This window comes from Dermacentor silvarum, chromosome 2, assembly GCF_013339745.2.
Source record: "Dermacentor silvarum isolate Dsil-2018 chromosome 2, BIME_Dsil_1.4, whole genome shotgun sequence".
NCBI classification, from domain to species: domain Eukaryota; kingdom Metazoa; phylum Arthropoda; class Arachnida; order Ixodida; family Ixodidae; genus Dermacentor; species Dermacentor silvarum.
The window spans coordinates 194,782,170-194,808,635 of record NC_051155.1 but is presented as its reverse complement, the minus strand read 5'-3'; the positions used below and the strand labels follow the sequence as shown (position 1 = coordinate 194,808,635).

The following is a 26,466-nucleotide window of genomic DNA, read 5'->3' as shown; positions in this document are numbered from 1 at the left end:
CGGAGTTTCCCTTTAAAGTGCAGCTTTCGTTCCAAAGTGGAACAGGTTTTGACGTCGCGGTGGTTAGACTGAGTATGAGTGGTGTGAGGTGAAGAGGAGGAGGGTATGCGTAGCATAGGGTACAGTGCCGATTGATTGGTTGCGTCAGCGATGACGTCATCCCTGTCATGGCAGTTGCGCAGCTGCACGCGGTCTTAGCAGAAAGGACATGGTGTTATACCGGCACTTTGGGCTGGCACATTGTATTTGCATAAGTCTACAAAAATGGCTCCAAATAGAGTGGCCTGTCGATCAGTGAAGAAAGAGGGATGCAGCATGTGGAACTGCTTGGAAGAGGCAGCCAAAACAGTTAGACAAGAGAAGCTTGTCGAACTGTCTTTACCTCCACAGCGCTGGTTTGTTGCTGCATTTTTCTCCTCTATTTGCAAAGACCACATGGCACGCAGGTGCTGTGCATGGCACTCTCATGAACTGGTTCAGAAAGTGCAGCCAACTTGATACCTTCTTTTTCACACAAATCCATGATGACTGAATGAACACTGGATCACTGGTATGAATAAAATGCTAGATCACAAGGTGCGACAGACGGCCAGGGCTAGTTATGCAACTACAGTATTATATGGAGGCCTTCCTCATAGTTTCTTGTACAGGCCTTCTTTGAACCACGTTGGTTATCTGAATTTGAGTCGCCGCTTGCGACTCATGCAGGTCTTCAATCTGTGTGGACTGACACTGTTAACCATTGTCTGCATTGTCTGGGTGCCTTTCTGATGACCACAATTGTTTACATTGCGGGTTTGCCACTACTGCTCTGTTCATGCTGCAAGACTTCACCCAGACTCTTTTGTGTGCAGGAACATTCATTACTTTGGATATTTGCATCAAGCAGCTGGAGGAAGAGGGGAGAGTGGACGTTCGTTCCACAGTGGAACGTATTCGTGCCCAGCGTGCGTTTAGCATTCAGATGCCTGACCAATACGTCTTCTGCCACCTTGCACTGCTCGAGTTTGCCCTACTCCGTGGGCTGCTTCAAGATGTGGCTTTGGATGGCTTCGACGATGACGACGACCGTGACGGCTCGGACTCAGAGTGATTATTTCCATGTGGTGTTCTCCTGTAAAACTGATTCTTTTAATTCTCCTGTTGGAAACTTGTGGCTGTGGTCGTCAGGTCACGTCTGGCACCGATGCACCGAAACGTTTCACTTTCCTTTTAACTTTCTAAAGTTGGGTTGAAGCGTATGAATGTCCAAAATAACTAATGTTATACCTATAATTAACTCTTCAGAAGCCTGTGTGATTTCGTGATCTATGATTGATTGTGATTTCGTGATCTAGGCTTTCTATTTTGTGCAGACCAATCGAGCGAGTTTTATTTTCATTCAGTCGCTGGAATGCTTACTGAAAACTTCAAGAACACTAACCCGAGATGGTAAGTTGCGGCACGACTTTTAAATAGTATACTAGAGGCAGCATATAAAGCATGCACAGTGGGGAGGAATTTCATGGCATTCTTTTCGCCTCTTAGCACCCCCCCCCCCCCCCTGCACACACACAATGTGCTTGCTGCGTTGGGCGAGCTGTGCAGGCATTGTTAGGTAACAATGTATCCGACTAAGGTGCCTTGCAGTACATGCACCGCTTTCATTATTAAGAACTATTTAGCATATTCTGCGAGATTCGAGCCATATTAAATTTTGCTTGAGCAGTAATGCATTCGTGTTAACACTGTCAAAGCTTCACTGAGGTTTCATTGGAATACGCTGGTCATAATCCACACTTTTGAATTTTCCCAGATTTGTGCAACACCCTTTATGCATCCTGAACCAGCGGCACAAATTTAGAACACTGTTGTGTGTTTTAAAAGGAAGTTTAGGCCACTCGATTACAATGGATTGCACTAAATAGCAGTGCTGAAGATAATTGCGTGTAAGAGTGGCTACCTTCTCCAAAGATGTGTGGGTAGTGGTTGATACGTTCAAGAATTTATTTTTTCAATATTAGTGTAGTGCTAAGCTCTTTGATACCTAACTGCAACAGCAGGCATATGGTGCCCAAAGTATCATATAAAAGCTTTCATTTTGCCTTTCTGTTCACCACATTGTACTGTCTGATGTGTATTATTCATAGCTTTCAACACCATTTCAGTTTTGGATTTAGCTGCGTTACTGTGTGCCCATTACTGAGCACGAAATGGTGGGTAATAGAAAAAACTAACAGAATATACTCATGTGTACCAGGGTGCCATGTTCTTACAATTTTTTTTTTTTTTTACGTATGTGCTAGAGTCTTTAACCTGCAAGTATTGTGGCCTGAATCTTCATCATTTCTTCTTGAGAGCTACGCCATGTTCATTTTTCTATGTGCAGTCATTGATTACGCGGTGAATGTGCAGTTATGATTTATGAGAAAGGCATAGCAGCTTAATTCACCAAAACTGAGTGTAGTGGTCAATGGTACCTAAGAATGTTTTGTGAAACTGGGCAGGAAATTATCCGATCATTGTTAGTCATCGTATTCAAGGTTTTGTGTGTTGCTCTGAAGGGGCAATGAAACACTTTTTCGAATACGGTAAGAAATGTTCCCGACCTTTGGCAATGCTGTTGTGAACATGCAAGCCAAATATATATAATTTTTCTGCAAGCAACAGGGGACTTACAATCTCGCATGATAGCCCGCTTGCTCTGTCCTGCAGCTTTGAAAACCCCCACTTTTTTTTTCTACCCTCTGCAACTTCAGCCATTAGGTTCTGGGGGTACAGCGGCCGTTTATAGATGCCAGCCATTGGGAACACACATGCACACCCTTTCAGATTTTCTGGAAAACGGGGAAGCAGTGGTTGGCAACATGTCGTGCCCATCTTGTCATCACTTTTTTGTGTAGTTGAACTCTTGGGTGTTTGAAGGTTTACCACAAACACACCCTGGAACGAAGAAAAAGAAAGGAAGGAGCAACAGGGCAGGGCATTGTTTTTGGTGCTGCCCCAGCTGAGAGGAACCACTGAGCTTAGGGGAAATGAGGAAAGTGAACATTGCGCTCTTCATATCTCTGTTCATATTAGGTCCTTTCCAAAAATGTGTTCGGGAATGTAATCCTTGAAAGGCGTCAAACTCATTTCAAGGAAAGGTGTTTCAGGGCCCTTTGAATGTCTTTGTTTATGTAAGGATATGTTATGTTTTTCCACATAAGCATGAAGAAGAAACATTTCTATTTATGAATCCCAAACTAAGCTCCGAGCAAGCTCTGATGCTGTATCGTATAGACTTGTGTAAGGGCCGCACTCGTGTAAGAGCCGCAACCTCAACTTGGCAGCCCAAAATTTTGAGGAAAAAAAATGGCTAACGAAGAAACAATCGCATTTGGCGCACGCGGAAGTACACAGCGCGTACTTCTGCGTGCCGCTACTAGGTGGCGAGAGCTGCGCATTGACCTCTAATTCAATAGTACATCCCGGGATCCAGAGTGTGCACAAGTTGCTGGCTGCGCCAGCACCATTTTGACCAAAAGGTTCAGTCCCGTGTAAAGGCCGCATCTCGTCAGAATTGTGAAATGAAGTGCAGCCCTTAATCGAGTCTGTACGGTATTCTTGGGCGATGACTTTCAAAGATACTTCCACTTTTGCAAGATTTCACGAGACTAGCACCAGACACGTTCGGTGTCTACGAGCCACAGCATCCTTGCAATGTGCCATCTGTGCTAAGACAGCGTGCCAGGAACGCAAACGCTGTCGCTTGTAGTCGCCGACGCATTCGGTGCTAGTCTCGTGAAATCTTGCAAAAGCGAAACTATCTCCGAAGCCGCCTGAGAATACTTCCCCTGGCTTCTTGGGTTACACTATCGAAAGCGAAAGGCTAATAGTAAGTTCGTACTGGCATGAGTTAAATTAAATTGGAACCATATGGAACATATTTCTAGTGGCATCCACATTTGCTATTTTTCTTGCGATGATTCTGTTAAAATGGCATTCAGAGTGCAGTAGAATGTGCTCTGAAGAACTTCAAACAGAAAACCAAGTATAGTAAGCACACATTTTTAAGTATAGACAGTGATAGTGCAAATACAAGGAAGTGTTTATTGAACACCTTCAGATCTCGTTTTACAATATAATGTGCTGTAAGGGTTGTATGAATGCTAGCAATTTCATAGCAGTGTCCGTGCTATCAAAGATTCACAATCGGCTAGAATAAACTAAGTATTCCTGTGAACCTGCTGGGAATATGCGAAAATGTCTTGAGTGAAATCTGCTACAATATCCGCTGTCTGGTACAAGCATGTTTTTTCATGTTTACTATACTTGTCAGGAAACCTACTAAAATGGCAGCACTATTGCTGTATCTTGGTGTCAACATGTCCATTTTAAACTTGGCACTTTAATCTCGGCTGAAATGCATTTCATAAATTAAATCTTCAAGTAGATACCCGAGGGTATGCATTCCAGCCTTGTGTGGTTATTGTAAAGCATGAAGTGGATACACTGACCTATGCTATGCCAAAGATACACTGGAAATATGTTTCATGTGGTTGTCACTCCACTGTGCACTTACAAATTTCTGCTTTGCTTCGTTACTATGTACACTCAGTATCTGTGTCACCTTTAGGAAAAAAAAAAAGCTATAGGAATACTCAGCATCAAGTTCATTATACTTGCAACACTTTTGACAGTACTATTCGGTTATGCTTGCCCAAACATCCATCGTCCCACCCACACGTTTCTAAATGCCAAAGTTTTCCACTGGAAGCTACCTCCGTTTGTCTGCAGTCCCTATACTGTTTTACACAGACTGGAAAGGAAACGAGTAGAATTGATTTTTTTTTAATTAGGATTTGCCACAAGGCATAATGAGACAAATGACATTGCGGAAAAGCGTGCAGCTCTGCATTGTGCAGGAGCTGTAGCAGTGTCTCTGAAAAATTGTCCATCGACCAACGTGGTGCCCCTTTCAAGTGATAGACAGAATGTTGATCACTGAAAACTTGTCCCAAAGAAGAGCACATCACAACTAAGTTTTTATTTTTCTGCATTGCTGACATTGCTCCTTTATGCATGCAGATTTGTTTTATTGTAGTTATAGCCATTTCTAAGACAAGCTCCACAAAACTGCGAGCTTATATTTGACGACTATCACTTTTAATTTCATTTTGCTTCCAAACAAAGCTGGCTGTTGCAGCTGTTGCTAGTGATGTGGCACTCACTCTGTCTCTCTCGCCTAAGTCATTGCACTTGACTGACTTCAGAAGACATTTGCAATGTGACTTGAATTCTTGGATGCAGTGCTGTGGTCACGTTGTTAGCTAATCGTGGTTTTGCATCTTGCTGCTAAACGCAGCGAAGATCTAGAGTCTGGCAATAACACTATTAACTGTACCAAGTGCAAGCAGGCCAGGACTAAACACGAAACACGATAAAAACAAACTAGACATTTACTCATCTGCATGACACTAGCAAGATTCATCCACTGATGCTGAGGCCCTTGGGGCTAGGGCATATTAGCGGCCTGTTACGCCAGGAATCCACATAACAGTTTTAAGTGTAATGATGTGTTAAAGCTGTTCTATGGTCTGCCTTGTACACTTGACTCTGCTAAAAAGAAAGTAAGCTTCAGAAAGGCGTCTCTATTGTATACCACACCTATTGCCGGATGGCATTGTGAGTCATGTGGTCATACTAGGTTGCATGAAGCCAGTGTCATAAAATTTATAAACGGTAGTCAAACAAGAAATGTCTCAGCAGCCTTGGCCCTTTTGAAAACAAAACGTTGGCTCAACAGGCATCCCTTGTTCAGCCATTGCTGATCATTTCAAGTCGCCATTTTCCTGTGAACCTCTGTCTTATTGAATGTCATAAAACAAGTGTCCCATGGTTACAGGTGCTTTCTCCTCGCTGTCTCCTTATAGCAACGCCTATTATTGTCATTGTGCATGGTTGCGTAGTGAAATCAAGAACTCAATTTTTTTTTCCTAGGAAGGCAAAGGAAGAAAGGCTCTTGTGCACTCTCATTCAGCAAACAAAAAGGCCCTTGTTTTCTTAGATACTGAAAAACACCTTTTCAGCAAAAGGGCCAGGGTATTTGTAGTAGCAAGGTTTAGTGTGAGCCAGTAGTTCTTGCTACCCTGCAGCTATGCTTGGATGCAAAGGCACTGGGACTAACCACATCGCTGATTTCCAGCACGTATTACTGGCGTTACTGGCACACGTGCTGTGGAATGCTTTGCACATTCTTTATTTGTGTGTATTTCTTGAGAAAATATTCAAGAAACAAAGATACAAGGGGTATCCCTCACTCAACAAAGAAAGTATTGCCGAGTATGCTTGCCAGTCGGTCCCAAAAGTAAGGATTGCAACTGTCAGCAGCCTTAGCGGTTTTAGTGGCCACCAAGCCTGCAAGCCCACTGAGCGTTGTATGTAAAAGTGATACATACCTTTCGGGATACATACTATTTCGGAAGAGCTCGTTGAGTGGCAGGTTTGGGACTTGTTATGGGCCTAGAAAATTATTTGCCATTGCTCTACCGCTGTGTTTTCAACATAATTCCTCTTTTCCAACGTTCCCCTTTTTGTTAACCTCCCCATAGGTTTCTGCTTATCACTTTTTCGTGTACAGTCCTCATCATGCTTGAGCACTTTCATGACATCTTCAACTGGTAATTTCAGAACAAGCGATGCAGTCATGCAAGATAGCATTCAAGCTTTGGTTCCAGAATGATATTAACAATGATACTAATAAAATTTATAATGCATATTGACACCAGTTTTTAGTCTTGTAATAAGGCTTAGTTACTGCTATTCATGACCATTGTAGTATTTCCAGTGTATTGTGAAATGACCGAAGATGCCCATTACACAAAAAAATACATAAACTTCAAAGGCTTAAGAATAAGCTCCAATGCTTGTGTACGCCAGACTTGCACATGTAACAAAAAAAGTAGCCGATTAGAATTACAGTTACTTCTTTCAAAAATGTAATTGATTACACTTGCCAATTACTGCCCCATGAAAGTATTTGATCAATTATTAAAAAGTAATCCATTACTTTAGTGATACTTTCCTTCCTATTCTTGTTAACATTGCACAAATTCAGTTAATAGAACGAGCTGACCTAGCTCTTTCTGTGCATGCTCTTCAGCCCTTCACACGTTCTTCACTAAGAATCACTTTTCAAAATTTTCTTCTTCAGTAATCTTTCCTTGTTTTCTTGTGAAGACATCTCCAGCGACATTGAAAGCTTGCTTGATGTGCACGCTGGAGAGAAGGGCTGTGTTGTAATGTAGGAACACCTTGCTCACAAGATCGTGGTTACTCAATGCCGCGGTGCTCAGGTCTAGGTCCTCTATGAAGTGCATCGCTTCATTGTTGCAGGGGCTAGGGAGAGGTGCTCCCAGTAGGAAAAGTGAAAAACTGAAAAATCGTCCATAGGTGATTCTCTGGCACCAACATCCGAAGTGTCAATCACTGTCGAGCAACAGAAGCGCCATTTCAATTTGTTGACAAACATCTGGTGGTCCTGCTCCCGGCGCCCTTCACTCTTTATAGATTTAGATTTAAATGACTAATTGTAATGCATGCCAGCAAATGTTTACTTTCCTTAAAAAGGTAGCTAGATCTAGTAACTATAAAGCAGCATATTATTCAGCCCTAAAATACTGTACGTGTTACATTCGCAAAAATAGGCGTATATGAGTCTGGCAAATATCAAACAGATAGAAACATTTGCGTTTCACAGCCATAAACTTCTGTCCATGTCATAGAAGTCATTGACTGCACTAAGCGAAGAATTGAACAGCAGCTCTTGCCACTTGTGAAGGCCGCTTAAAGGTGCTTCGAGGAGAGAGAAACTTGTAAGGTAAAAGCTGAGAGGTCGGACTTCTAAGGAAGGTGTGGAAATCTAAAAGCCTGCCATGTTCAGGTGATCGAGGCGTAGCTACAGAACGCTGATTGTGGGAAGGAGGTAACCCATGTATATGTTTTCATTCCTTTGGACACTGTAGCTCCCACCAAATTTAAGTGCTTAAAGCTGCATCCCCTGTTATAGCTTGTTTTGTCAGAAATGTAACTGGTTACATGTAATTAGTTACTGAAAAAAAAGGAATTACAGTGAGGCATTACTGAATAAACAAATTAATTATTAAACTTTGAAATTATCAAAACACATGATTGATTGCAAGTAATTAATAATTACATGTAATTTGTTGCATACAATTCTGGTGTACGCACAGCATTGCGACACAAAGGTTGGAGCTGCAACGGCAGAAAATTTTTAAAAAATTAAGGAAGGACATTCCGGAAGAGGCTTTGTGTTAAGTATGATGAGGTCTGAACATTAGGTCGCGGCTCAGATGGCCAGTGTGACAGTGTATGTATTGGAATTTTTTCCACTTGATCTAAAGAAGAGGTGTGTGTTTTTTGATGGATTAACACATGGTGTAGGCATGTCACACATATTGCATATTACCTCCTCATGCTGCTGATTACTTGCTATGCGTCCCCACTTATCAACTGCAGTCTTGAGCTGCTTAGGTTTGTATATGAATGTCTCTTTGGCTTTGTGCACATGAGAGGCAGCCACGAAAAGTATTGCATTGCATTCCCAGTCTAGTATGGCCTTGTTTTCCTGAGCACTGACATTTGTCATTGCCTTAGGTTACTTTGCACGCTCTTGTTTTTAAAGATACCTTGTAAATATTGTAGCATTTTAATTGCACACGCAAGAAGCAAGCTGTTTTTCTCCAAATGTCCCTTGTTTATATGTGTATGTGTTAGCATCCAGCTTTGCTGTTGATCCTTTCCATAGGGAATGTTATGTTCTTCCTATTTGAGAATTGTGTATATGGATTTCTCCAAATGCATGTCTATTTTTGTCTACTTAATACAAGAAAGCCATGACTGGAAAAGAATCTTGTTACCTGTGTATAACACATGCAGTACCAAACAGTTGCAGTCTTGCACAGCGACAGATGCTGAAATATCATTCCTCTAACACAAAGCTTTAAAAAAAATTATAAAATAGCGCACTCACATCACAGCAGTGTAAAAACAAGCATGCCCCACAATTGCTTTATACAGTGCAGAAAACAGCCTGGTGCTCATCTCCATTGTACAGCTTTCCAATCTTTTAATAATGTCATGCAAGTATATTCACTGACATATCTAGTATGAGCACAACATGACCATGTATAGAGGTGAAATGTATGAAGGTATGCATGTGCACACAAGGCAGTGTAGATATTGTCTGCTAGGCTGGTATGGTATCTTAAAGCAAACGCCATAACTCCTATTGCTTATTCGGCTTTCTCCTCTATCTGCATGTAGCAGAAGTGCAGAAAGAATGCGGGTTCTTGCAGGTGGCATGAGCTACGGTATGTCACAACCAGGACATGCTGAAAGCAATTCAGTTTCGTTTTGCATGGGTGCTCATTGCAGCGAACAAGCAAGAGAGTAAAGACACGCACTTGGGACAAATCCTGGTTACATACTAGACAAATAGCATTCGTCTTAAGTACAGCTCTTCTTGACCCTGTCAAGCTTTGCTATGCTAAATTGTGTTGTGTAATGAGAATGCAATAGTAATATAGTGTTCATACCAAGTTGAGCTAGTTGCTGGTTATCAGCCTTATGCATCACACTATAGTATTTTAACAAGTGATGGGCAAAGGAGGAAAAGGCGCAAAACAAATGCTGAATGTATATTGCCCATACAGCATTTGTCTCCATGTGAATCTATGTGTAGCCCTGTCAGTTATTATGCTGGTAATTTTACTGCATAATGAGAACAAGGCACAGCAGTCGTGTCACCTGGCTCACAGTCAGGTGCCTTGTGTACACATATACTCTCACTCATTTTACCACTACTGCCTGTTGTACATCTGATGCTGCCCGATATTTTGGATTATATTTGCATATTGTTGAAAGATTGAAGAGCTGCAGGTCCGACATTCTCACCAGTTAATTTCTTGGCACATCACAATGGCTAAACGCCATCCCTGTGCCGTGTCCAGCCGCTCTTGACTTGCACTGTTTGAGACTGTTCACTTTCATCTTTTTAATGACTGCTGCTATAATAACTGCTATGATTGACACTATTTTTTAGTGTTTGTCGGGGACCTTGTGCATGTGTGTGTTGTGGTCATGTATGTGTGTCCTTCCCCGCGTATTATCCTAGTCACGTTTTAGGCACGTGAATCCTGTGCATTTAATACAAGCTGTTTTCTTGTCACCTGATGTCGCTTTGCTGGTATATTCTGATATGTGCTGCTCCTTGCATGCATAACACCAGTGAGACAAGAAATTTGTTTTTCTTTTTGTTCTCTCTGTTGATGTATTGTGCCATTTAAAACAATACTACTTTTCCCATGTATGACAGAGCTCTCAGCTTGCCAGACTGCTCTGTTGTATTTCACTTGTATGTGGGATATTTTGTTGTTGCCATTCACAATCTGGGTGCTGTCTCTCAGCGTCATTTCTCTACCTCTAATATCTCTATTATTTATCGAAAGCTTGAAAAAGCTCACCCGCTATTATTTATTTCCTTCTCTCTTTGGCTTTTCAAAACTGTTCACAGAGGCCAAAAAATGAATACCAGCCATCTATTTGCATGTTTCTAGGTGACAAAAGAAATTCCCCCCAAATTCAATACACAAGCATCCTCAGCTTGGCAGAAATCAAGAATGATATACGTATTCAGGCAGCAGTTTAACTGAAAGGTCCCTCAGTGCCTTTAAAAAAAAAAGACACTTTTACATCAGACATTCTGTTCCAGTAAAGCCATTAATAGAAATTTGTATACCCAAGGTAATTCTGGAAAAAGGGTTTTTTTTTTTTTTTGCCTGCTTTCAACCGAAGCTTATAGCTAAATTTATAGCAAAACCGCAAGCAGAAATAGATGATTTAAATAAAACTGAAGAGGTTATCCTGGCCACAGGCCCATGTTAACATGCTGCTCTAATTGTATGTTACCCTTGCAGTAATAGTTGCATGTTCTGCTTTCTACATGCTTTCGAGACTTCACCCAGCCACTCGCAGAGCCAGGAAAGAGAAGTTGAATGTCGGCCTCCAAACCAATTCTTTTGCTTTCAGCAGTTTTTGCTATACGATAAGACTTCATACAATTTCTCATTCTTCCCGACTTTTACATACTTAGTTCATGAAACCCGTTTCCAAAAGCATAAAATCTCATAGCTGGTACAAAGTATGCTTCTATGTATTTATCAGGCAATGGGGGATAGCGAATTTCCACAAGCACCAGTGAGTGTGTGCTGTCACTTGCATTTGATTGATACAGGAGCAAACACTGCTTGCTTCTAGGATCACAGCCCAGAGTGAAAGGTGTAGTCAGTTTGCTTTTTCAGCTGGGTGTTACAATAGAAAAAGAAGAAAAAAAAAGCAGTGATTGACAAAGTCAGGCTGGTACGATTGTTGGAAAGTGTAAGGTTTCAATAATGTAATTCCATCCTTTCAAACTGGAGTTGGTCACTGCATGCCACCTCTACTTCTTACAGCCTTGGTTGAAACTGCAAGCAACACAGTGACTGAGAAGCACAACTGTAGTGAAGCCAAATTTCTATAAAAACAGTAGATTTGCTGACATTGCATGTTTTAATGCTTGTGCCAAGTAAGCTAGGTCCTTTATTTTTTAACTGCAAGTGCTAAAATGCACCTTACACAGTTTCAGCAGCCATGTTAGTCTTCTGTTGTACTGTCTGACATATTTAATTCAATGATTAATGTTTTAATTACATAGTGTTGGTTTCGCAACTCATTTCATGTGCATGAAGCAGTCAAAGCTTCTTCTGATACAGCCCAGAAGCTTTATGCAGGAACTTGCTTGTACTGGGGCAGCCTAGCGGCATCCTCAATGACATTATTTGTTTTTGTTTTATGTTACTCACTGCAGAAATGCCAACCAAAATGAAAAAAAGAAAAGGAGCTGTGATGCTACATGAGTCATTATTTTATTACAACTCTCCACTTACAAACATTTTTTTTTCTCTATTTCATACAACACTGCATCACTGGTACAACTCTCGTCTTTCCAAAGATTTACAGTGTAGTCCTGATTGTGAAGCTCGGTGACTTCCTTTTTTTTTTCTTCTCGTTTGAGTAACAAAGCATTTTGCTTCTCGACGGCAACACCTTGACTCACAATCACTGTTTCATAGTCCCTGAGCCTCTGAAAGGGGGCTCGTGTAACATTAACACACTTTTTATCACATGTAGCATGGAAATAAAACATATCGTGAAAATGAAAATTGCGTCTCGCTGTGGACCTCTCATCCACTGCAGTACTGCACCAACTGTGCAGCGCAAAGCACTCTTTATCCTCTCCTAGTTGCCTGCTAGTCCTCGCGGTCAAAAGTGCACAGGTGCCTGATGTTGGTGAGTCGCGCCTCACACCCTTAAAGAAACATGCCTCAACTTGAAGCAGTTCCTCAACGTATGGGAGTGTGGGATATGGCACTGCCCTTCATCTGTAAAGTAACTGCTGCTCATCAAATTCCTACAACGAAGGGATGCTTGAGAGAGCTCTGCTCTCTTTGAATTTTGCGAAAGTCTGACAACCTTATTACAGCTTGGGGACAGGGAGAAACAATGTTTAAGCACAGAGGCTACTTCAGTTGTGGCCTCTAGTAATTGTACCTTCCACACTCACACGGTCAAGAAGCTGCTTCAAGTCGAGCAAAATTCAATATGGTGACTGTGCACACTTGAAAAACACATTTTAAATGTCACATTTCGAAGGGACATGCAACGTACTGCTTATTCGATGAAAATTTACTTCCATATCTCCGCTGTTTTCTAGTTACAAAAGTGGCCACTATGACAGCCTAGGAAGACATTCAAGAGAAACTTGGTCTAATATGTTTTGCAAGCCATGTTCCCTCTAAGCGTAACAACTTACTGAACCATCAGAATCCAGATGTTGATGGGAGGCGCTCTAGTGAATTTGCAAGAAAACTGCCTGCACAGGAATGTTGGTACTATAACCTGAATCTCTTGTTTGGTCATTTGCAATGGCGACAGCATTTAGGTTGACACCATTAACCTTGCAGCACCAAGACTTAACTTCTTGAAACATTTTTGCCATCAACGAAGGCTGGTAACTAATGAAAGAAACCAAACCAAAATACTGTGTGCCTGGCAAACATAAAAAGGTTGCGCGAGAAAGGACTTTGCTCTGTGCATTGTTCTTACGCAACTAATTTGCAGTAAGACTGCAAAGAAAAGCAGTAGGCAAGCAAAGAAAAGATAATTGTAGGCAATTTTCTCATTATCTTTTAAACAGGCCAGCCACCTTTTGCCAGGCCGAAGAAGGATTCACTAAAGTAGGAAAAGAGTCGCAAGCGACAGAGGCATTGCTTAAACCAGACATTTAAAACACCGATAAGGAGAAAAAGCGTTGGCAGTGGAAAGCAGTAAAATAAAAATAAAAAATATCGCTTTGATGTTATAAAAGAATTGTGGCTAAATTCTAGAATCGACAGTTCTCTTGCAACTTTCAGCAGATGCGAGCTAAATAATCTGGCAAGAGACAAAGCTGATGAATTTGCAGACAGGCCACAGTTCTTCCCGTCAGCGTTCCTGCATTACTCAAATGTAAAGCTCCCAATTTCCATGACAATGACAACTAAACTGCAGAAAGGTGTCTAGACTGGAAGCAAATGATGCTGTGGAATCTAAGAAAGACATGTGCAATGACAGCACTTCTAAAAAAAAGAAAAAGACTACCATTGTTTCACTTGTGACTGCACAAAGAAAATGGGCAGAGTAAGTAAACTAACAGCATAAGCGCAGAACTAGGACACAAGAAAAGGAACAAAACGTCGTCATCAACATATCGTCCTGCACGGTTTATGTTCAATTAACTAGCCCAAAACCTGCACCTGGCAGCATAAATGTTCTAAACTTGAAGGATGCCTTTTGCTGAACAGGCTTCATGCTCGATGTCGCATTGCAAAAGAAAAAAAAACGCGACAGCTTAAAATAATCATACCACAATACATCCTTGTCTTCGAAATAAATACCTTGTCCTTATGTTTTGCTAAGCTATATTTTCAGCATATTTGGTTAACATTAAAGAGTAACTTAACACACCGCACAGAAACACAAGCAGCCTTAAAGGGGCCCTGAAACACTTTTCTAATAACAGAATAACATCATTATTAAATTACATCACTTCACGAATTTCCTGCCACAAAATTTTTTTGTATCCTTCAAGCACGAGCAAACTTAAATGTAGTTATCGGACCGTTGAGCAGCTTTCATTCTCCTTTCATTTCCACTAGCACATTGGAAGCTACACAGGGGAGACAGCAGGGCAGGGCCAGCCCTGCTGGCCCTGCCCAAAGGTTGAACGTGTCGGTTCAACCAAGACAGCTCGTGACGGCACCCCGTGACAGCAGAGATATCTACGCTAAGCTTTTCATCTTGTAGGCAACGAGCAACTATCGTGTGCAGACCGGCAGTGCAAAGATGAAATGGTTTTTCTGTTATTTTGAGATCACAGACATATATTTTTCATTTATTTACCTCAAGTGAGCAATAGTATTACTGAGAATTTTCGCGTGATCACGAAACCAGCCAAAAGCATTGGCGAGTATGCTTGCGATGACACTGCATGACGACATTGCAAAGCAGAGAGCAAGCAATTTTTTACTAATTTTGACACGAGATTGTAAATTCCCTACTGCATGCAGTGCAACAATATTTGGCTCACATGTTCACAGGAGCCTCGTTAGCAGATTGGTAACGATTTCTTACTAGGTTCAAAAAGTGTTTCAGGGTGCCTTCAAGCTAGCTTCCTGTGACATTTTAAGAATGCAGAGTTACATACCAAACCTGCATGACACAACCTGTATGTGTGATTATCAAATGGAATTTTCTAAAAGCAGGAACTGGGTTTTAAAACATTGTAAATAGAAAAAAGATATTTGGCAAGTTGTAGAAAGGAGAAAACCATAAGTGGTTATACATACCACATTACTGAAACATGCAACACTCAACAAGTTTCGAAATTTAGAAGAGCGCCAAGAAACTGGAAAGTGAGACGCATTGACGCTGTTTGCAATTTTGAAATTAGGTACCAACTAGCCCAACAGCAAACTCTCCTAAATTCCACAAGTGTTGCATGTAGACACGAAAGACTGAGTCATGCACTTTGATGCAACAAGTACACCTACATTGCACGAAAAAAGTAAAAGAAGACGGCCACAATGTAAACTGCTACACATGTAGGAATGTGCGCTTCATTAATTGCATTGCAATGTCAACTGAAAAACCTTACCGAGAATAAAGAGAAAAAGTGGTGACAGTTAGAGGGACACTAAAGAAAAGCACTGAATCAGTTTGGAATGCTGAATTTTATCGAAATTTTATTTTTATTCATTTTGTGGCAGGACGTTGATTACTAAAAGATAAGTTGAAGACTTAACTCCTATTTTTTTAATTTCGCAACAAAACCCCAGTGCCAGTGTGACACCATGGATTTGGGCAGTGGTAGCGCAGCAAATATTCTTGAACTAAGTTCAGTCTTTGGCTCCTTTTGAAAAACATCTTAAATGATGGTAAATTAAAAATGACTTTCCCATTGTGTCATGGGACACCAACAAAATGGCCAGCATAAGTAAACTAACAGCAAGAAAGTAGAACTAGGACACAATAGTCCATCTTCACTGATGGAAAAATACTGGGCCAAACCATCAACGATGATTGTGCAAGGAAATAGCCGAACACTTCATGAAAGCTATGCAATAGGAATGGTGCACTTGACAACTTCTATTTGTTGCAGTGAGGATATTTAGGTAGCGCCTGTTGCTTCATTGCACAATTCCATAGAGAACAGACCCGTTAACGAGCACATTTCTAGCGGTAGTATAAGTGGATAGCATGTGCATCTGAAAAAAACTACAACAGTGTTCGGCACCAAACACACCTTGCAATGCAAGCTCGTATGCCCTTTACTTCGGCACTTTTGTTCCAACCTCCAAACACAGAAATGGGGCGAAAGAGCCAAAGAAAGCTATCCACTTTAAAGGGACCCTGAACCACCCCTTGGGCTTGGTGAAATAACATAGTCCGCGGGAAGCATACGATGTTGTGAACATCTCGGCCAAGTTCTGCTGTCGTATGTGGTCCGTGGAGCTCGTAAGCGCAACGCGAAGTCACCTTTCTCTCAAACGCTCTCGTTTCAAAAGACCCCATGATCCTCACTCTTTTCTGTGTGCTTTATTTCGTCATAAAGCACACTCCATACACGGCTGCTATTGGTCGCTGTGGTCGGCTACACCGCGGCCGCCGCGAGGTGCTGCCACGAGTTCAGTGGCTAAGCACATTGCGGCTCGCTGAGGACAACCGCGCTTGGCTTACGTTTAGCGCTTTGCAGGCACCAAAATCGAAATCCAAAATGGAATTTGAACTGTACGCCACGATGACGTTTCCGAGGCGGAGCGTTGTGGCCCGGCCCCACTCTGCCGTAGCCTTCGCAGTGCAAGGCATTGAAAGAGGAAGCGGAGCACAGCGGAGGCCGTGTTATATTGCCAATAACTTCGCTTCTGCTGAACGCATTGAAGTCCTTTTTGCGGCAAAGTGATTCTGAAATAGTCTATTTTCACTTCAAATGTATTGCTCCACTTCCGATAAGAGGTGGTTCAGGACCCCTTTAAGGTTAGCTATGCGGAGCAGATGTGATAAAAATCCATGATGTCGCGGCACGCTGGTGCATGAACTTCAAGTTGGTGCAGCCACAAGTCTTTCGTTCTTGCATATTTTGTGACTTATCAAGCTTCCTTTGCAGTAAGTGTTTTTTTTTTTGCTGTTGTAGAAGGGTAATTCACTGATACAGCTCACAACTTATTTTTCTCTCTTTAGTGTCCCTTTAAAGTGCCACTAAAAACTGGCAAATACTGCAAAATGTAAAGGCAAAGACAACAAGTTCAATGTGTAACGCAGTGAATGAAACGCAATAATTTCAATATGGGATGCACAGTTGCAGTGCGAATGACTGGCTGTAAATGCCATTACACATCTGACAAAAGGAACATCACACTTGCAAAGACAACACGACGCTGTCATACAAAAGTTGACGCTTGCACAGAAAAGAAGTAATATAGTACATCAACACTGCAATGACTGCAGTGAAATATGAGATTAGGCCAGGTCATTCACCGGGTAATATCTTGAATGCACAGGGATACAACTGAACCTCATTACATTAAGCAGTGACACAACTTCCACCAGACTTTTTGTAGTGAAGGTCATGTGTAACTCAAGTAAACGAGCACTCTGAGAGAATTTCATAGTAAAGAAAAGGTAATTTCACTACATATTATAAGGGACACAGCACAAAAAACTTGTGTTCAATGGCAGAAAGAGGGGATCCTGTGTACGTGCTTGCCGAATATCAGAGCAGTGAATGTGTGGCCACATTATTTGCATCCTGTTGTAGTGACACCCGTCAACACCAGTGGCAGGTTGAATATCAAATGCAGGTGCGTCCTGACTATTCATTCCTTATCCTGCTCAGGCCCAAGAAAAGCCTAGTGACACAATACCTTTTATATTTAACTTTTGCTGCCAAGCAGTCTCTTAAGAAAAATGTATGAAGATACCATTGAAGATGAATGTCAAAGTAAGTGAACAGCTTTCTGAATCCGTTGAATTATCAGTGAAGGTGCAATGTTTCCTCTTCCTCTGCAGTCATGGTGGCCTCCCAGTGACGCCGAGCCTCATGTCATTTTTCCAACTTTTGTTTCTTTTCTGTCACAGTTTTGCTGACCCACAAGGTTCATCAACCTCTGTTCGGATGTTAGCACCTCTCCCAACCAAACAGCGAGGTCAGGAGAGACTGGCACCTTTCCCTCTCCCCCAGTGATTCACTTTCTGTCCAGTGGGTCTGCCACCATAGCAGCCCTCTCCTCCTTCCTACAGCACTACCCTCTCCTGATTCTATCAGCAGAAAAATTCCTACCGCTGACCATGAAAAACGGGGAAAGAGACAAAGAAAGCTATTCACTTCAAAACCCTTTGTTTGGTCAACTGGCATGAATACAAGATCTAGCAGCACCTCTATGTGCATGAACGAAGTGACACCTTTCACGCTTATTCCGGTATAAACCTATTTTACTTTCAAGACATAAGCATAATGTCGTTTGGCAGTTCATTGGGTAGGCTTTTACATTTCAGATTTCAGCATCATTTCATGGCATGTTAGGTGTAGGTACTTCACGGGCATTTTTCGTCGGAGATGGTACAGTAGATTTCTGTTAATTCAACTCCACTTAATTCAATTTCAGGTTTAATTCAATCCTGACTGAAGGTCCCCGGCCAGCACCCATGCATTTCTATGGGCCCAAATTTGTGTTATTTTGATCCTAAACAATTCGCCTTCGCTGGAGAATTGGAAGTTGACCTGTCAGCTCGCACGCGCCTGACCCCTATGGTGGGCCTAATAGCGACTCCTTTAGTGACAGTGTCTGTCCCAGCGGAGCTTAGGGGCAGTGAATGCATTGAACACACGTCATTTCCCGTCGTTCACAATGTCTGGTTACTGTATTTACCCAATTCAAGGGCGTGCCATTCTCTTTTTTTTTCATGCAAATTGGGCCGATAATTGCCTGCACGGTACAATCGGATACGAAACCCAAACTGCCTTCACGGCATTTGTATGCTTTACTGCACAACACGAATGTACTGCTGGAGTGAAACTGACTTTAGGAAGCCGGGTGCCATTATGCAACACATATTAGACCGAAGCTTTCTTTGTGAACCACCCTGCACCTCTCTCGCTGGCCGTGGCTGCCGCCTGCTGCTGCTGCTTATGCGTTCTCACCGAATAGCTCGCGCTCGGCGGCGCCATCTAGGAGCCATGGCTCACACTACTTTACCTGCAGCAGTGGAATGTAGAGGGGGGGAAGCCGGCCTGTGCATGCGGGTTGGTGGCCGCTGGTGAAGAGGGCGAGGGGGCCGCAACGAGGAGAGCCGCGGTGAGACGGGAGAAAGAGCACCGGAGGGCATGGCCTCACGTTGCGCATGCACTGCGCCTCCTGGCAACCGCGTGGACAGTTGCATCTGCGCCTCCAAGTGGAGGTCGGGTACCCCAAACAAATGGCGCAGAAATCCAGCTTGACTCTTTCAACCCCTGTGACGCTGGTTGTGTTCAAGGTGCATTGCATTCTTCGCCAACATTAATAAAGCGTTCGGTTTCATTTTGTACTCACATTGAATAAACACAAACACGTGTTTCAGCACTGCTCATGTATTTACAGAAAGCTTCGCTGTATATAGATTCAAATAGGGCACATTGGATCTGCTGCATTTTTTTCTTTCTAAAAAATCGTGTGGGCATTAGATTTCTACTTTGTTTAGGAGCTTTAATGTCATTTCTACATTAGTTTTCTACTTTGGACACATAGCAAGTGGTCACGCATTTGAATGAATCTGCAATGTGTTTTGGTGTTTTTTCTGCATCTTGTTTAATTCAACCCACCGGATAATTCATCGGTCCCATCAGGGTCGAATTAATGGAAGTAGACTGTACAATGGTCTCACACAAAGCAGTATCAATTGTCTTTAAGTTCGAGGGCAACATGATGATTAAACTATTGATATTTGCTGTATGCATCTGCCTTCAATTTAGAAATTTTTTCTCCGTAAGTTTTTTTTTTTTTCTTTAGAAGGATAAAAGCTGACGTGTAGCACGTTAGATATAAGGTCTGAGGAGGCTATATGCATGTTCTGTTTAGCAGCAATTTTTGGCCGAAGTCTGTGCCCTAGGAAGCCGAAAAGTTTCAATTAACTGGAAGTTTTGTTTGAATTAAGTGCACTTTGCCTTCAAAATGCAAAGGGCAAAACAAGGCCCGGACGTTTGCTTGAATTAAACAGGATTTTTCATTTTGTTTCCTGCTTAGACATTGGATTATCAAAACTTGGCTGGATACCATGAGCCTTTTATCATTCCAACCCATAAGCTGGTGGTAGCTTAATATGACTGGTGTGCATAATCTCTGGCTCAGTTGCAGCTAACTAATACTGTACTGCCAACAGCATGACACAATGATGCTTCACGTGCTTGCCTTCAGAAACCTTATCACTTGTCAAGCTTAAAAATGGCATCTGGAAACAGCAGTGTTTAATGCGAGCCATGCCATCACAGTCAAGCTTAAATTTTTGTAAATCTTTTTGTTGTACAACTGGCCACTTTTGACTTTCTACACACTCATGCTATTTAAAACACACTCTTTTATTGGGCTGCCCCGACGAACGAGTCGAAGGTCAAAAGCTAGGGTTTGGGGCAAGATCAATCAAGATAAGTGATGTTAGACTTGGCAGTCAAATGCCAACTGAAGCGCCAAGAAATCGAAAGTTACGAGCAACAAGATGAATGGCGCCAATTTTGTTTGGGGCTGTAAAATATGCAGTACAGACAATGAAAAAAAAATAATTAAGAGAGGCATTGTATGACATCCAAATTTAAGCTAGGTTCTCGTCACAAATCTTCTTCAAGGATTCCTTGAGCGAGCCTTATATGAACTGCGTTATCAGCAATAAAATGTTGCTGATGCCATGCCCCCCCAGTGGCCTTCCCCTCTATTTCCGTTACAGCACACACTATAGGTAGGAGCTAACACTAAATTCATACAGGTTAGGTTAGGCCAGCTCTTCCCACCATCACTGCTCTGGCTGTAAAGTGACTTAGGCACATTCCGCTCCTTAATGCCTTAATGCTATCCTTAATGCTAGTCAAAGTGCAAGTTAAAGGCATTGCAAACTTAAATGAAGCTCAAGTTTCATGGCAACACATGCTCATTTCCTAACATCCTTCCCCCTTCCGCGCTCTTCTGTGGAGTATAATTGCTGGTTGGTCCATGTATACTTTTGTAATGAATGTCAGGTGCTATACAGCAATATTCATTTTGTTAAGTATCTTGCTTCATTGTAATGAGGTTCAAATCCCAAAAATGATATTCAATGCAGTTTTCTTGAAATAATTGCTAATTTCACACCGGCAGTGTAGCTCAAACATGGCAAACAAGGAGTAATCTCACTCTTGCATACCTGGCTACGTTGATATTGGAAGCACTGCTAATGATGGGTAGTATAGGTACACAATAAATCAGTGAACTGATTTGCGAGCCTTGAGGTTCGCAAATTCAATAATTTCGACCACAATGAACAACCTGCTCCAACAGGACAAAATAACCAATGTACAAGGCTCCAAGCTGGACCAAGTAAAGAAATGAAGATCATCTGCGAGGTCCTTCTCACCATGACGGAATTCTGATGTGCAGTGAGAAATGACACCAGGTAGATGGAGGAATGTGCCATCTTGGACGCACTGCACCTTCAATTCTCCTTTCATCAGGCAGCTATATGGACATTTGCTGTTAAAGGAAAAAGATGATTTCAGCTTGTTATAGAAAGTCACCACTATCACAATATGCAAAATCATGCCTCCTGTCCCATATCACCTCCAGCAGACATACTATAAGTATTGCTAGAAAAAGGGGGGGGGGAGGAAGAAAAAGGTTCACGTTTACATTTGAAAGTTACCATGTTCTGCGTCAAGCCGTGTGCGTTCAGCTAGCTCTGTCATGTGCTCGCATCGTGACTCGCCAAGAAAAACTTGCACATTCGCTCATTGCTTATATTAAAGACACGATGGGGGCCAACAGATGAAAACACCCGGTGGGATAAAAGTTGCATAAACAGGGTTAAAGTGCCTCAGACAGGCTGACCGACGTTTCAATAGGTGCACGTAGCACTATCTGGTAGCACTATCTTTGTCAATGACGGCCTTGTCATCCTTGGCATGTTAGTTTTAACAGGCTAGCAGAGCGACACAGAGTATAGTAGAGTTTCCATTACAGATAGCTACTACCGACAGCGACACCACTTGACATTATTCTACTAACCCATTAAAACTAACACTCGAAGCAAGACAAGGCTGCCTTTGACAAGGATAGGTACAACTATCAAAACATCGCCCAGCCTGTCCGAGGCATTTTACCCCCATTTATGTAACTTTTATCACTCACATATGTATTAGAGGCATCCTACAGTGATGTAGCAGCTAACTAAACTCCACTAAAAGAGGACAGCATGATTCCAAGAACTTTTGAATCACTTTATGCAACCTATGCTATGACTTATGTGAAAAACTGTGCAAAGTTATGCTCACATGCAATACCTGCTGTGGTCTTGCTGCTCTCTACTGGGCTGCATCCAGTGGTGGATTCACATCAGGGTCTTGCTGCTAAAGTAGAACAATGTAGACACAATTATTAACTAAAAGGATTTGTAAATGTCTGCACCTCACAAGAAGATCACACACATAATTAGTAACCAAATGAGCTTATTATATTGGGCAAGAAGTTGTAAAAGGTGCTATAACATGGTGTGTCAAAGTCTTACCTGCTGAACTGTTGGCCAATGACCTAACAAGCTATTTTGCTTGCAAAAGAATGCAACAACCGAAGTCACTAATCCACCAATCAAGCATGAATTTGGGTGGAGACAATATTCTTAGTGTAATGGCCACCGTAATATTTTCCAACAGTAAAAACTATGGCAAATCAGTTCTGCAGAAGTCTGGGGGGCAGTCACTCTACCCTCTGAACTAACAGGGAGGCAAGCAGATCGCAGAGCGAGGTATAATTAATTGATAACTCGAAGCACAGGGACACTGTAGCACAAAACTGCAAAGAAAACACAAATTTTTCAGAAAGAATGTTTCAAAGGTGAAGAAAATTTTGTCCTGGTATGGGAATCAAACTTGGGACCGACGCCTTTCTGGGGCGGTCACTCTACCATCTGGGCTAACCAGAAGGCTAGCAGATCATAGAGTACAGCCAAATTAATTGGCAACTTGAAACACAGGGACAGTGAATGTGGCAAATCAGTTAATCAGTTCTACGGAAATCCGCATGCAGGAGGCAGTTTCATGAAAGGGAAATATTGTCATCCACTTCAGAATAGTGCAGAGCTACAAGGGAAACCCAAAGCAAACCCATACAAAGGAAAGGCTATTGAAAACATTCATTGTAACAAATGCGCAAATGAGACGAGGACACAAGCAGAGAAATAATGACAAGGACACATTAGTTGCAGTAAACTTGCATTTTATAATTTGTTTCGCACATTAGTTACAGTGACCTGGTCAACCTGCAGTAATTCTACTGAAAACATACAGGCGAAACCCGTTTGGGTTTCACTAAACAGGCTCTTATGACAGTATTGGCATAGGCAGATCAGAATTTCACTATGCCACCATTAAGTGTATACAGCCTTATCAAAAGAAGCAAAACCACTCACACCCTGAGGGTTGCCAAGTTTTAGCTGCCTCATGTTGCAAACAGGGAAACTCCTGGCACTAGAAAGCCTTGAAGGATGAGGATAAAACTTCGCACCCCTCTCCAAAATTTTCAAGCAATGCAGTTGCCAACAAGAAGTTCCACAGCCCGGTGCAGTCATGTGCAACGTGTCTTTGATTTGTTTGAGAAAATCGGCACCTGCTTCTGCCAAAAAAGGGTTTCATGTGTGTGTGTGTGTGTGTGTAGGGGGGGGGGGGGGGGTTGAGAAGCTCTAAGTTGAGCCACTCTGGCCAGTTCTCAACTCGGTGATTAATATCCATATGACTTCTAAGGCTGGGAAACTTATTCAGTTTTTGATTAATTTGTTCATACCTCAATCAAATTAGGAACAGTGCAATAAGGGACAGGGACAGTAGAGGGCACACACAGCGCTGACTTCCAACTCTGCTTCATTTACGAAAGAGCAGACATATACAAAGAGACCAAAATAAAAACGGCACGAAAAAAACAGAACGGATGTGTAATCATGTCACGTCACAGCCGCCACTGATGCCCGGATACTGCAACTGTTTACTGGACAGTGTCAATGATGCCATGCTAACGCACAATGCTCCCAAGCAACTAACCTCGCTTTGAGGATTTCTCTTGTGAACTGGTTACAATGCCTATGAAGAATCCAAGGGCTCTTAAAATCCCACTACAGTTCAGTTTCATTTTTTTCGTGCTGTTTTTACTTTGGTCTGCTCATATATGTCTGTTCTTATGGGATAAAGCAGAGATGGAAGTCAGCACTGTGTGTTTCCTCTACTGTCCCCATCTCTTGTTGCAATGTTCCAAATACAAAATGTTCAACCAACAAGCTCAAATTCTCATGTTATCTCAATAGTAATTCATTTGTAAAGTCAAAGTGGTCACAGTGGTCACACTTCTTAGACCAAATTCAACCCTTAGTTTCTTCGCAGTGAGTGCCAAAGAAGGAATCCTTGCCTAGTAGGGAAGCTCACTTACTGGTTTAACAAGGAGTCCATTGACAGTAGAAAGCACAGTTACGTGCAATGCCACTTCGTGCACCTTGCAGGTGGCAAAAATATGTAGCGCCAATATCAACATCTGTGCTCTCTTTACGATGATTCTCCTCCGTTGTCAGGACGGCTACTATGTAGCTGCCCCATCTTTGACCACAGGCCAACAAAGCTCTTGAGACAGCTTTCCAGCACAAAAAAATTTCATCACAATGACAGCTTGGGATGGCTAAGAGGCAAAAATAATGCATCATGATTGCCTCTACTGCAAGGCCCCTCCCAGCAGAAATGTGTACTTTCAAATTAAGCGTGTGCCCTCTCAAACAAGTTGGTGCACCCACGACAACAAGGACGTATGCCACCTACTACTTGACTCTCCCAAGCACACTAAACATAGGCAGTGCCTTGAACAAGAACTGTGTTTAAATGGCTCGCATGGGCCTTTCTCGCTTGCCAAGGTGTTGTTAGGCCCATTGCCATCAAAAGTGCATCACAAAGCAATGAAAGCACTTAAACGCTCGTTTGATGACATTGGAATTTCTGGTGAATATTGACTCTACTGCATCGTGTGCAATTGTGTCTCGCTTATGTATCTGAAACCTGTGTACCCCAGACATATATAGACTTTGCTTCCAAGAGAACTTTTGGAGAGACTTTTGCTCTTAGTGTGTTGCATGTTCTGTTTTATTTAAGTACCACCTAGTGCAAAAATTTATACTTCTTTTTTAATCCTAAACTACTAACCAAGTGAAAAGGCATAGCCGTCACCAGCAAACAGCGACAACTCATCCTCTGTTTATATTTATCTAATAATAAAACAAGAAAGCTAGTGCACAACATTGCCAGCTCCCTCCAGATGAGGACTGGGAAAGGAGAACTGACATGTCAATTTCAACTAGTCATGTTTTTGCATTTAGTGAAGGTCTAAACCCTCTAAACCTCAGAAAAAATATACTGGCAAGTGCACAGAGAGCCCTACATAATTCAATATAAAAATAGTACTTGTTTCTAAAAACTGGTTTTGATTTCAGTACCTGTGAGCTGGATGTGTCATTCAGAGACGATATACTGGCCCGCTTCATTCCTGTGACAACTGTGGCTGCCACATGAGAGCAGCCAAAAGAAACGTGTGCCACTGTCTTGTTCATCTTTTTATGGTCAACACCACAATGGTGTCAATGATGCCAGGTTTATCATTTTAAGAAAGCTTTTGTACCAAATTAGAACACGGTCGAAACCGGTTACAACAAGCAAAGTTATGCACTAAAAATGGTTCGATATATCAAATAATTCAATATGCCCCAACTCACCTATAATGATCTTACTGAACATTTGTGGTGCGTACATTATATACAGATTCTTTATTTCCAGTAAAGAAAACAAGCATGGAAGGAATCCATTTTTGCAAACAGAACGATATACACATAGTATGCAGTAACTTTTGCCTGCGCCTCGAACTGTTTCTCAGCATCACTGCGGATGGCGGTTTGACAAGACCTCACTTCTGGCACGCTTACGATATGCTTCCAGGCATTTGTTCTGAGTTATTAAAGACGACAGTCTTCCTTGAGCTACCTAAACGCAAAAAACTTAGTTTGTCTGTCCATCTGTCTATCTGTCACTCGATTCAACTACCCGTCCAAAACCAAGCATGAGGAGAGGAGGTGCAGAGAGAGAAAGAAAGACAGACAGAGAGCAAGAGTAATAAATAAATAAATAAAATTAACTTGCTTTGCGAGGCGGGATTCGAACCTGGGGACCCACGGCCTGAAGGCGAGCGTCATAACCACTAGGGCCGGGTAGGCTATACACCCAGGCTTATAGAACAAGCATTTATGGGAACCATATGATTGCGCTGTACCAACGATTGTAACAGAACTTGCTATGGGAGAGAGAAGGAGAAAATGAGAGCTAGAGAGATACATTTAAAGAAAGAAAGAAAGAAAGAAAGAGAGAGAGAAAGAAAGAGAAACACAGACCGAGAGAGAGACAGAAAAATGAAATGCTGCAAATTAAAAAATCAACGCGTTAGAAAAGGTGTCAAAGAGACACTACGCACTAAAACAAGCCAACTGAAGCCGCGGCTCTGTAGCCGGCTTAATGCCAACAGTAATAAAATGTCCCAACTGATGGCGCGAGAGCAGGGC

The 26,466-nt window shown here is 42.1% G+C and overlaps 2 protein-coding genes across 5 annotated transcripts in view; one reads left to right on the top strand and one right to left on the bottom strand.

Moving 5' to 3' along the window:
- Nucleotides 1–12,242, top strand: part of LOC119442377 (tyrosine-protein phosphatase non-receptor type 9) — a 60,945-nt gene extending 48,703 nt beyond the window's left edge. The window contains exon 14 of the mRNA XM_037707232.2: nt 855–12,242. Coding sequence (XP_037563160.1) covers nt 855–1,093 — 239 coding nt within the window. The 3' untranslated portion in view covers nt 1,094–12,242. The remainder of the gene's footprint in view (nt 1–854) is intronic.
- LOC119442375 (uncharacterized) overlaps nt 11,927–26,466 on the bottom strand; it is a 27,679-nt gene continuing 13,139 nt past the window's right edge. The window contains exons 5-6 of one of the 4 annotated variants that reach the window (XM_049662099.1): nt 22,166–22,240; nt 11,927–21,368 (exon numbers count right to left, since the gene is read on the bottom strand). In XM_049662099.1, coding sequence (XP_049518056.1) covers nt 22,196–22,240 — 45 coding nt within the window. In that variant the 3' untranslated portion in view covers nt 11,927–21,368; nt 22,166–22,195. The remainder of the gene's footprint in view (nt 21,369–22,165; nt 22,241–26,466) is intronic. The other 3 variants (XM_049662100.1, XM_049662101.1, XM_049662102.1) reach the window with 3 other exon arrangements.